This window comes from Wolffia australiana, chromosome 20, assembly GCF_029677425.1.
Source record: "Wolffia australiana isolate 7733 chromosome 20, ASM2967742v1".
NCBI classification, from domain to species: Eukaryota; Viridiplantae; Streptophyta; class Magnoliopsida; order Alismatales; family Araceae; genus Wolffia; species Wolffia australiana.
In genome coordinates, this window is record NC_135854.1 from 7,048,220 (window position 1) to 7,061,033 (window position 12,814).

Below are 12,814 nucleotides of genomic sequence, written 5' to 3' on the forward strand. Positions count from 1 at the left end.
TTAGGAAGAGTAGTGGCCTCTTTGAAAAGTCCAGATGGAATAGCCAGTCTACCTAAAATGAAATGTGACTAGTATGTAAATGAAATGAACCCAGAAGATTATTTAAAATACAGATAGAAAACCTCCAGTGGAAGACGGATGAAATGGTAGGGTTCGAGCAATGGTGAATGTACATATTGATGGATAAGTATTTCCTCGGAAGGATGGATTCAGGTCAAGATTGGTGGTTTTGGTGTATTGATGTTTGAGCAGATTATCAGAGTGATGGATGCATTAAGTGGTATGTGAATTGATACCTTGAGAGATACATGCAAACTGACAGAAAGGGAATGCCGCCTAGTTAGGGGCCTAGCACCATCGCACAACTGTACATTCTCGGCACGTAACCAACACTTCACTATAACTAGGAGCTTGATGCTTTCAGCACTAAGACGTGCTCGCTTGGAAGTGACAACTGCACGTCCCGCCGAGAATAAATGTTCTGCTAGGGTACTAGTTGCACATAATGAGAGGAATTCTTGCACAAGTGTAGAAAACCATGGGTAGGTTCGTGCACCAATAAGCGCCCACCATCCCAATGCTGTCTCATTGTCCTTCCTCTCCGTTGATTGTAGATACGCCTCCAATTCCTCGGCTGGAGTTTGTACTCGTCATTCCTTCTCCCTAGATGGTGCTACTCCATCAATAAGTTCTGCGAGCCAGTCCTCATCCTCGGGTTTGCTCACCGTGTTGTGGCATAAGGCGACGAACAAATGCAAGTGCTTCCTGAATGCCGCTAGAGTCAAGCGACGCTCCCTTGTTGAAAGGGTCCAAAATTGAAGCTGTCATCGTTGCACGATTTTTCAAAATCATCCTCTCGTATTTTAACATCTTTGACTTCATGCTCTCACAAGCTATGCGGATGGACATATCAAACTTGTGCAGTAGTCATCCTTCTTCTCGATGAAAAAATTATAGACGTATCAAACTTAAGCAAGATCGTGTCGATATGTCGCATTAGTGCCTTCAAGATGCAATTCACTTCCACGACTCTCAGTCTTCGAGCCACTCACGTATTTTGTCGTTCGATAAAATGGCCCTAAAATGTGACAAAAGTCTGCCAACATTTCCCACTCCTCACATGAGATTCTAATATCCTTATCGGTCACTGACATGATCTGTAACGCCATAAAATCAACTTCTCTCTCCTCCAATGCGGCATGCAACATGTCATGTGTATTGTTCCACCGTGTCGGGCAATTTAACAGAAGTTGTTTCTGATTTTTCCCATATCGTTGCACGTTTTCACATATTGTTGTCGTCGATGTGTTGATGCTCGGAGGCTCATCACTGATTTCCAAACACGGGCAATTGCATCTCCCAAGACGAGGCCACTATCATGGCTGACCATTTTTGCATGACTGGCTGCAGCCTACAGCATGGCGTCCATGTCGTCTGTATCAGCGTCGTAATCAGGTTTATACTTTGTGTCTGATGCGATGCTGTCAGTAGTCTTAGGAAGATGTGTGCTCACTAATACACGTAATGACTGCAGTGCAACCTAGAGGATGATGTTCAACACGTGGGCAGCACAAGGGACATGTCGGTCCTCAATGAAACAGTCATTAATAGGCTTGACTTCCTTTGCGAGCAGCGCTATCATCCGCCCCTTGCTTGATGCATTGGCGATAGTGATTGAACCAACCTGCATGATAAAATTGTTAAATTTTCGGTACGGTAGTACGAGCCTAAATTGAAGCCAGATTAGGAGCTGCTGACCTTCATCTTCAAGCCGAAGTCTTCCAAGGCTTGGATCACTATTGCACTCATATTCTCACCATTGTGTTTGCCGACTAGCTCGCGTATAGCAAGTACACGTTCGCATAGTTCCCACCGATTGTTCACCTAGTGAACCGTGATGCCGAGAAAACCACAGGAATTCTTGGTGGTCCATGCATCAACCGTTAGGGAGACCTTGGGTACATCTGCCAATAACTATACGAGCTTTCTCTTCATGTTCCCATATAGATTACGCGTCGCATCTTTTATTGCGCTATAATATCCTTAGTCTTTTCCAACGTCTTCTTGACAACACCACTCTTCCCATACGCTTCAGTTATTGTGCGTTGATCGAGATTAGTCCCCTTCATCTCGTGGTATATTCTGCTATGGCTGCATTCCAGATATCTCCAGAAGATGTTCGTAGACCCATTTTTACGCCACTTCAATCTGTTCCGCAATGGGTCATCCTTTTGGTCGCGGCATAGTAAGCACGCCCACACGCCTGATCCTACCTTTGTAAAGTACCGAAATATTTCAGCCTTCCCTTTACATTTGGGATGTGACGGCCCTACCACCAGTAGGGTCGTTTTATATATGTCCTCATTCGAGGACTCTACTCCCAAGTCAACGCATTCGTCGCCACTTGGATTGCCCATTGCGGACTGTCCTAGGGAAACAGGTGAATGAACGCATTTATGAACACATAAAAAACATACCATTGCAAATAAGATTCAGCATCCAATATGCATGTGTTTTGCAGACATTAACTTTTCATCCTCCTTTTTAATAATGATATAATTGAAAGATATGGATGTTTCATCTGTGATTTAAAATTTGTGTCTGAAGTCTTGGAACTTATCACATTTCACAAACGTCTAATGAAACTGACAAGTACTTATAAGACATTTGCAAGAATTATCAACAGAAAAATGACAATTATCTAGATGAGCATGTCCAAACCTTCCTTGTCAAGATTTATCTTAAACATGCCATTTCATGGTTATTTGCATAGAGAGATCAAGAGGGTTAAGTTAGAGGGTGAGAGATAGGAGAGAGGAGAGTGAAGGGAGAATGAGAGAGAGAGTAAGAGAGAATAGAGTGGAAGAGAAGGGAGTGAGAGAGAAGACAGAGTGAGAGAGAGGTTGAAAGAGCAAGAAAGAATAGACTGGAAGAGAGAAGAGAGTGAGTGAGAGAGAGGGGCGACAGAGAAGACAGAGTGAGATAGAGGGTGAGAGAGTAAGAAAGAATAGATTGGAAGAGAGAAGGGAGTGAGAGAGAAGACAGAGTGAGAGAGAGGGGGAGAGAGGGCGAGAGAGCAAGAGAGAATAGAGTGGAAGAGAAAAGGGAGAGAGAGAGAAGACAGAGTTGAGAGAGGGTGACAGAGCAAGAGGGAATAGACTGAAAGAGAGAAGAGCGTGAGATAGAAGACAGACAGAGAGAGGGTGAGAGAAAGGAGAGTGAAGAGAAAATGAGAGAGAGTGAGAGAGAATAGATTGGAAGAGAGAAGGGGAGAGAGGGAAGACAAGAGTGAGGGAGAGGGTGAGAGAGAAGACAGAGTGAGAGAGAGGGTGAGAGAGAGAGAGAGAATAGAGTGGAAGAGAGAAGGGAGTGAGAAAAGATAGAGTGAGAGAGAGGGTGAAAGAGAAGACAGAGTGAGAGACAGGGTGAGAGAGCAAGAGAGAATAGAGTGGAAGAGAGAAGAGAGTGAGTGAGAAGACAGAGTGAGAGAGTGATGCAGGACAACGTTGTGGACGAGATCATGCCGTCACCGAGGAGTTTGAGCTCGGTGTCGAGGTGACGATGTCGGACGTCGATTTCGATGGTAGTCGTCTGGCAAAGGGTTTCCTACGAGGGAGACCTATGATAAAAGGTACGGGCGTAGCGTGTCTAGTACGTACAGCTGCTGACGAGCAAAGAGTTTCCAACCTCCGAGGCATCGATGGGGTCGCCCAGAAACGGGGATAGACCCCCTGGCCCTCATCCGGACAGACGAGGACGTTACGACGTTACGACGCTAGGACGCCGAGCAAAGGTACGGACGTTACGACGCCGAACGGGATGACTCCCGCCTCGTACCAAACAGGTAAGACGCTCTAATTCAATAGATCTTCGCACAACGCTCACCCACGTCTAACCCGAGCGCGGGGGAGGCAACCAAAAACGCACTGCAAAAGATAAGAGACAAGTCGGGACGGTGTACCTTGTAGTCCTCCAGTGGACTGTCGTCTCGGTCTCGGGCGGTTCAAAAATGACGTAGTCGGAGGCGACGATCAGTGGCGGGAGACAACGGTCTTGGTGTCGGTCTGGATAGTAACGGGCGCGACACAGCGCAGAGCGTGTGCGGCACGGTGAGGCGTAGCGACGGCGATGGCGTGGGTCGTTGGCGCTTACAACCGACCAGCGCTAGAGTCGCGGGTACGCGGCTGCGGCGGCACAGAGGGGCGAACGCGGCACGTCGGGCGTGGTGCGACATGCACTGGGCGACGAGAGTAACACAGGGCGCGGCGCAGAGGCGACGCCCTCGTCCTGCAGGTCGGTGACGGGTACTCGAGGCCGTGGGTTGGTCTCGGACGGTCGAGAAGGCAAGGCGGCGACTGCCAACAGTCTCTGGGGACAGTGGCGCGCACGGGTGCAACTCTGGCGGCAACGACGGTCGATTCCGCGTCGAGATAGACCCAGCACCGATGGGGTTGTAGAGGGGCACTATCGGGACGCCGACTGTCGGGCAAGTTGCAACTTGCAGAGGGGAGTGGAGGGCGTCATAAAGGCACAGCCGGGGGAACGGCGGCACGTGCAGGGCGACAGCGCGAGCGGTGCAACGGCGCGGCGCGACGTCCGCGGAGCGGCGTGCGTGGCGAGGACGTGCACGGGAACGCGGGCGGTGGTGTGGCGATCCTCTGCGGCTTGGTCAGTGGCCTGGCGACGGAGGGCGATGGCGGCGGCCGAGGCATCGGCGGCGACGATAGACCTCCTTCCTCTTCTTCCTCTCCTCTTTCTTCTTCCTTTCTCCCTTGAGGGATCGTGACCCTAACTCTCAACGATGAAACTTTCTTCTTCAAAATTAACAAAGGGTGGCTGTTTAGGGCACCCATTCTTCCCTTATATAGGGGGGGAATATGGGTGGCCCATTAGACCAAAAGCAATATGAAAAAAACAAACGCTAGACCTACGACCTTAAGGAAATGAAAACGATGAAGGACTGGGAAACGAGAGGAGGGGGAAGGGGAGATCCTTATAGGATGAACCTCCCTCCTTACACATGACCATGACGGTTTTAAAACGATGAACGACGAAGACCAAAACCAAAACGACGAATAAAACGAAGGTGTAAAGACGGTGATAAAGCGTCCGTTACCCGGAGTATTTGAATCCGGGCATGCGTACTGTCGCCTTGGCTTGCCAAGAGGGTTGAACACGTACGGCTGGCGATGTCGGGGACGATGGTGACGTCTCCAAAGACGTTTCCGGGGCTGCGACTGGTGCTGCGCCATCAGAGAGAGGGTGAAAGAGGAGACAGAGTGAGAGAACAAGAGAGAATAGACTGGAAGAGAGAAGGGATTGAGAGAGAATACAGAGTGAGAGAGAAGACAGAGTGGGAGAGAGGGTGAGAGAGCAAGAGAGAATAGAGTGGAAGAGAGAAGGGAGCGAGAGAGAAGACAGAGTGGGAGAGAGGGTGAGAGAGCAAGAGAGAATAGAGTGGAAGAGAGAAGGGAGTGAGAGAGAAGACAGAGTGGGAGAGAGGGTGAGAGAGCAAGAAAGAATAGAGTGGAAGAGAGAGAGAGAAGACAGACTGAGAGAGATGGTGTGAGAGAGAGTAAGAGAGAAGGAAGTTAGAGAGAAGACAGAGTGAGGGAGAGGGTGAGAGAGAGGGTGAGAGAGCAAGAGAGAATAGAGTGGAAGAGAGAAGGGAGTGAGAGAGAAGACAGAGTGAGAGAGGGGGTGAGAGAGCAAGAGAGAATAGAGTGGAAGATAGAAGGGAGTGAGAGAAAAGACAGAGTGAGAGAGGGGGTGAAAGAGAAGACGGAGTGAGAGAGAGTGTGAGAGAGCAAGAGAGAATAGAGTGGAAGAGAGACGAGAGTGAGTGAGAAGACAGAGTGAGAGAGAGGGTGAGAGAGCAGGAGAGAATAGAGTGGAAGAGAGACGAGAGTGAGTGAGAAGACAGAGTGAGAGAGAGGGTGAGAGAGAAGACAGAGTGAGAGAGAGGGTGAGAGAGCAAGAGAGAATAGAGTGGAAGAGAGATGAGAGTGAGTGAGAAGACAGAGTGAGAGAGAGGGTGAGAGAGCAACAAAGAATACACTGGAAGAGAGAAGAGAGTGAGAGAGAAGACAGACTGAGAGAGAGGGTGAGAGAATTGAGAGTGAAGGGAGAATGAGAGAAAGAGTAAGAGAGAATAGAGTGGAAGAGTGAGTGTGATAGAGATAATGGAAGAGTAAAATAGGAGAGAGGGTGATAGAGAAGATAGAGTGAGAGAGAGGGGGAGAGAGAAGAGAGTGAAGAGAGAATGAGAGAGAGAGAGGAGGAGTACCCGGATTTAATTTCCTGCTCCAGGCTTCAACTTAAGGTCCAGGGGGCTTTGAGCCTTCGACCCTTCTACGGCAGAGAAGACGACAGTGAAATCGCTCTGCGTAAGAAGATGAGAATATGCGTCACTCACGAGATGCTTTCTTTTACTATGACCATTCACATGCAAAATTAGTCGCGTTAGAATTCTGTTTCCGAGCGTTTTTACGCCAATTTGTGGGCCACGAAAATCTGAATGTTGTCGACAGAATTTTTGTTGGCTTATGTTTCCCAGCGTTTTCAGTCCAATTGGGGGCCAAAAAGTTAAATGTTGTCAATTGAATCCTTGACGATACGCAATGGATGAGAAAAGAGAAAAGCAGTTGATAAGGTTGCAATAATATTTCTAAGAAAGCGCCTTAACGTCACAGTCGAGCATGAAATGCCCCGCGATGATAAAACCTGAAATTCAATGTTGATTCAATCTCGTTCTTCAGCACGATTGAGCAAACAAATACAAACAGCAAAGAAAAGAGACGATCAATCATTCATGCATAAAAGGACATTGAAATTCGAAAAAAAATTACCTGATTGGTACCCCGAGAGTTTAGCAGGCTGATCGCGACCCCCAATCTAAGATCAAGATCAGTATCCAGCCCTACGTGGAAATCCCCGTCTGTGGGAGAAAAGAAAAATAAACTACTATAGATAGAGAGGGAGGAGTGGGAACGATCGAAATAGAGAGAGGAAGAGGGAGTGATCCAGAAAGGGAGAGGGAGAAGGAGAGGGAGGGATCGGGAGAGAGACAGAGAGAGATATATATATGAAGGAGATGGAGCGATCTAGAGAGAAGAGGAAGAGGGAGCGATCCAGAGAGAGACAGAGAGAGGGAGGGAATAAGGAGAGGGAGTGATCCAGAGGGAGACAGAGACTCAGACAGAGCTCGTAAGGGGAGAAGGAGAGGGAGCGATTGAGAGAGAGAGGGAGAGGGACGGTGACGTTATTAACTGATATTAATAACAATAACAAATACATATCATATAACATAATTTTGTAAATCCTGTCACTAGTGATGGTGACGCCGTCACCGTGACGGTGGCATGACAAAATGAGGACGCGAGGATGAGTGACGGGCACGTGATGGATTTTTGTAAAATCCTCGGATGAGTGACGTGACGGTGACGTGACGAAACTTTTGTCACGTCACTGTTCATCACAACCCGTCATCCATCCCGTCACGTCCGGGGCGTCACATCCCGGACATGCCGTTCCTAGCTGGCGCCACTGGATTCGAACATTCGATTAGATCCAATTGGAACAATGTGTTAGAGGCGGATCTTATTTGAACATTCGATCTGAACAGCAAGCTTGTTCAAACAATCCGATACGAACAGACACGCAGATCATGTTCGGATCGGATCGGAAGTGGACAGATCGGTGTTTGGATTCGTTTTTCGAATGCCCAATCTGATCGAACATTTGAATGATCTGTCTGAATCCCGATCCCTTGTCCCACCTCACTCTCGTACTCTCCTTCTCTCTCTCTCAGCCTCCCTCCCCCTCACTCTCGTACTTTCCTTCTCTCTCTCTCTCACCCTCTCTCCCCCCTCACTCTCGTACTCTCCTTCTCTCTCCCCACTCTCATACTCTCCTTCTCTCTCTCTCCCTCTCTCCCCCCTCACACTCGTACTCTCCTCTCTCTCACCTTCTCTCCCCCCCCAATCTTCTCTCTCTCTCTCTTGTACTCTCCTCTCTCTCACCCTCTCTCCCTGGTCTCACTCTCCTCCCTCCCTCTCTCTCTCACGCTCTTCCTCTCTCACCCTATCTCCCGTTCTCCCTCCATTCTCGCTCCCCGATGCTCTCCATCTCTCCCATTATCATCCCCATTCTCTCTCCCTCCCTCTCTTGCCTTCTCTCCCATTCTCATTCTCTCCCTCTCGCAGTTCCTTTCCTTTTGCACTCTCTCCCTTTCAATTTCCCCTCTCCCTCTTTCAATCTCTCACTCTCTCTGCTCTCCTCTTTCAAAGTGGCACTCTCTCTATCTCTTAATCTCACCCTCTCACTCACCCTCTCATGTTTTCTCCCTGTTTCGCGCCCTCACTATCTCCCTCTCATCCTCCCTCTCCCTCTCCCTTTCTCTCCTTCTCATTATTTCCCCCTTTACTCTCTCCTTCTCCTTCTCATTTTTCACTTTCTAATTGGTGTCCTGCCACTCTTTCTCTCTCTCATTACCAAAGCGCACCCATGGTGAAGTTCACACGATATCTAGTTTGATGCAATGAGTAGACCAGATCAACCTGGCATTGACTTTCACATTGACTAGTCAACATGACCTACTGGGACACGACCAGACTGGGACCCAACCAGATACCATGATCGATCAGGTCTAGGTTTAGTTTTTTCACAAAACCAGGCAACGATCGAACTCGTGTGCTTATCGAAACATATAAAATCAAGATAATTAATATGTAGGAACATCACTATTAAAACATGTAAAGAGTAACCTCATATAAGTATTATGAAACGTTTATTTTTTAATTACTAGCTTTGGTACATATCACATAAAGTAACTAATATTTAGAAGTACCCTTTTTAGAATTTATGTGACAAAATTATCAGATTTAAGTATACTGAAAATATTTGGAAATTTCAACTTAAGAACATTGGATGATTAAACAATGGTAACCCTGGATTTTTAGGTTTACAAATTTTTATTTGTTACATTAAAATTTATAATTTTTTACAACAATTCGTGCACTTAGTTTGTGAGTCAGTTTCTCGGTAAAGTACATCATGTTATCTACATCCCTTCTGCCTGTTGGACAAAGTACGTCACATCATGAATGATATAGCCTCAGGGACAGACTCATGGCTCTCGAAGTAGCATGGCCCAAGATAATGGCGGTCCATGATGACACTATAATTTGGATGACATGGCCTCAGGCCGTACTCGTAGCCACCAAATATTTTGTTTGAAGTGATACTTTTATTACATGTAGGTCACAAAGTCATGCTTAGCAGAGATTCATCATAATATTCTTAGATCAACACAACTCTGGATGACAAAATTAACAATAACAAAATGAAAATGACCTTGACCTTTAAATATAACAATCTTGTGTTTACATGCCACATTTATCAGGATTAACACGATTAATTTTAAATCGTGTGAAAAAATGTTATAATTTCATAAATTTCTAAACTAAAGAGATCATCGAAAATGAAAAAAAATATATATCAAGTGACAAACTTAGATTGGGCGCCAAGTCGCCAGGCATGCCCCGACCCTTCAACCATCGAAATGCCAGACTAGAACAACAAGAGCAAGTAAGACTGTAAGAATTTTGAAGCGTGAATGAGCATGGAAGATGATTCATGCGAGAGGATTAAATGAAAAGGGCACTCACATCAGTGACAAAGAACTTGTCCAAAGAGTTGACAAAAGGCTGCAGCCACGAAGATGTGTAGATTGGGGGATGACCATCAGCATTACCAATAATATCCTCTGTGCATAGAAACTCTCTTTTTAATACAAGGAAATGAAGGATGGAAACCGAGATGAAAATCATAAGGTCTAACGGCAACCAGAGAGTCTCAGTAACACCCGGTGCGTGACGAAGCCCTGGAAATTAATAATCGGGAGATTAGGCAGTATATTATGCAGTAAAAAATATTCATGCTAGTGCAACTAAGTCAAAGACCTGCCAAGCAGAAGGCATGAACTCGCGGTACTTTTTATGCCCCCTGTCCAGCCTGTGACACAGTATTATATACTGTTATAATTGTACAAACTAGAAAAGACAGAACTTAGAAAAAAAAATTGCACAATTTTATGTAAGTTAAGCAGTCAGCAGCTGGCGTCTCCAGCTCTCTCTCTGTCGATTCCATCTGCATAAATCCTAGCTGACAAGGTAGATGACAAAAAATGGACATTCAGATGCACAGTAAAGGGTCCCTACCAAAATATGTAATGTTACAATGTGGGCCACTCATATTGAGTGGTCCTTATCGGGCCTTTTTAAAAAAGGACCCTCGCACGTGAGCTTCATAAGGCCAATTACACAAATTTACAAAGTACAGGGTATAAGGAAAAAATAAACAAAAAACAGCTGAACAGTCCACGGTCGACTGTTACAAACTAGTTCGCTTTATTTTTTGGTAAGGTTGGTTGATAATTGGCATTCCGATCCCCAATATTTAACATTGTTTTTGATAGGAGACGATCAAGAGATAATGACGAGGCATTGACGAGATGATATGAAATGATGATGACGATGACAAAATCATCATTATCATCAAGAATGAATCTAAACAGTTGGGAAATTGAAGGGTAGCATACATAAAAGCAGAGGAGATCATGTTTTACTTCATCAACGTAATCTGAACAACAAACCTTTTCCGTTCATCTCTGGCAACATCAGGGCCTAATATGGCTGTCTTGGTCGAAAGGACAAGCATTGGCTCCATTTCCAAAAGCCTACTGATCTCCAGGACGATTGATTCAGAGATGTGTTGAAGCGATAGGCTTCTCCTAAACATCGTCCAGAAAAGCATGGCAAAGATCATCCGTTAAACTAATGAAAATAAGTGGGACGAAGAAAAGGAAAAGTTTGCCCTCAGCATGCTGAAGGATATAAAAGTCTAGAATTCTTTGAAGAAACAGAGGAAATAATCCTAAGGATAGTCACCTGTTGTCATTTGACATTAGAATGGGTTGCAATGCTCGATCCATCCAATAAAAAGCACTGATGCTGCAAGAAGTGGAATTAAAAACTAAGTTAATGGACTGTTCAAAAAAAAAAAGTAAGTTAATGGACGTACTGACCGTATTTGCCGTTCTAGAGAAAATATAAGCGGGCTTTCAGATTTTATACAGTGCAAGTTTATAACAAAACATAGATAATAGCTTTATGTCTTTTTTGCACAAAGGGTGGTCAATAATTTCTACGATTTTTCCTCAAGAACGTTATGGATTCAGTCTATGCTTTGATAAGTTAGGATAAAAGGTAGACTTCTACAGAGATTTTTTTCGATACTTCCTAAAAATTCATATAAGCAAGTCAAAATACTTGAAAAAATAAAGGCTAAAAAGACATCGGGATAAGTTTTAAAGAGAAATTGACAACCCAGCTAGTTCACAGACCTATCAATCAAGAGGAAAAGAACACGAACTCCTTGGGCTTCAGTTTCCTTATGCATCTGATATTGGATTGTCTACGATTTGGAAAAAGAAGTATGAAAAATTGCAACAAAATTATGGATTCAAGCTGAAGGAGAGAATGAAAAATTAAAGAAAAAACGGTAATTTTTGTAAAATACTGTAGACAAGCGAACATTGGACATTAAATGCAAGAAAAGCGCTTGACCAGGCAATTGAGGGGACAGACGATTTTGGAGATAGTAACTGGGTCAGTCAGAGAACAGTAATAATTGGAAGAGATTCACGTTATGAAGATGAATGTGAACTCACCTTAAGAGCCGACAGAAATTCGGAGCTGCTGTAGCATCTGATGTATAGGAAGCGTCTCATGCAAACAAGTAACAATTCTTCGATTTTATAGTGATCACCAACTCTTTGATGCCGATTTACCGGACCAGCACCAATCTCTCCTGACACGAAACCAGCAATGTTCATCGCGAATCAACTAACGACTCCATATTTCAGAGAGATCAGTAAATCAGAAAATAATGCACCGACGAAATACGTTGATACATAAGATTTTAATTATTCCACCAGAGATTCTCCAGCGAGAAGAGTCCGACCAAGCCCCTTCTACCGCTCGATTCCTATACCGCGAATTGGTTTACCTTTTGGGATAGAAAAATTACATAAACTTTTAAACTTTTTCGTAAATTGAAAATCTCGTCACCACTATGGGGATAAAATCTACGCCGTAGTTGCGAACAACGAGCAAATCGCCTTCAAACAAATAACAGAAGACACCAACGTCAACGACGACTCGATTACGATACCTTCGCTCAAGGCATCCTTAATCCGACACCGCAGCGCATTAGAAAGCCGTAGAACATCAAAGCGGCAGTCCAGGTCAAAGTACGCCACCAGCCGCTCCATCCCGCCAAAGTGTACGCCATTCCAGTCCTTTGGGAGGATGCAATGCACAGCCGCCTGCAGACACAGCATCAAAATTCGAAGGAGTAAATCATGAGACGATCGACAAGTACTAATCACCACCTTCACAACGATTACCTGCAGAAGGACCCCCGATTTCGCAGAAGCAGAGGGGCCGACGATCTCGACAACATTGCCAACTCGCAACGGAACGCGATGCAGGGGCGGGAGAAGGAGAAAAGGCCGCTGAGCGAGGGTTCGACCGAGCATCTCCAGCGCGCTCTCGTCCGTCTCGATCCATCTCCGCGCTTCCTCCATTTCCCCTTTCCTGAAAATTCATCGATCCCGCAACAACTACCCCGTATTGATACTCCATTTTGGCGGGAAAGTCCCCATTTCAAATCCGGTCATTTTCTCTTGATAAAAAAATAAAGGGTTAATATCACGTGGCAGTCCAAACCACGTCGAACGTCTGCGATCTAA

At 45.5% G+C, this 12,814-nt stretch overlaps 1 protein-coding gene and 1 long non-coding RNA gene across 2 annotated transcripts; both read right to left on the reverse strand.

Annotated features, from left to right (window-relative positions):
* Nucleotides 1–4,926: 4,926 nt before the first annotated feature.
* Nucleotides 4,927–7,521, reverse strand: LOC144716298 (uncharacterized). The gene is made up of 3 exons (XR_013584879.1): nucleotides 6,849–7,521; nucleotides 6,287–6,382; nucleotides 4,927–5,243 (listed from the first exon to the last, which is right to left on the reverse strand). It is a non-coding gene; the product is annotated as an uncharacterized LOC144716298 (long non-coding RNA).
* A 1,815-nt stretch (nucleotides 7,522–9,336) lies between these two features.
* Nucleotides 9,337–12,705, reverse strand: XRCC2 (homolog of X-ray repair cross complementing 2 (XRCC2)). Its single transcript, XM_078591135.1, has 10 exons — nucleotides 12,470–12,705; nucleotides 12,235–12,388; nucleotides 11,732–11,871; nucleotides 11,405–11,475; nucleotides 10,950–11,012; nucleotides 10,655–10,792; nucleotides 9,963–10,014; nucleotides 9,847–9,883; nucleotides 9,669–9,766; nucleotides 9,337–9,570 (listed from the first exon to the last, which is right to left on the reverse strand). Exons 1-10 carry the CDS (start codon nucleotides 12,647–12,649, stop codon nucleotides 9,499–9,501), a joined length of 1,005 nt encoding a protein of 334 aa, XP_078447261.1. The 5' UTR covers nucleotides 12,650–12,705; the 3' UTR covers nucleotides 9,337–9,498.
* Between the last annotated feature and the right edge of the window lie 109 nt (nucleotides 12,706–12,814).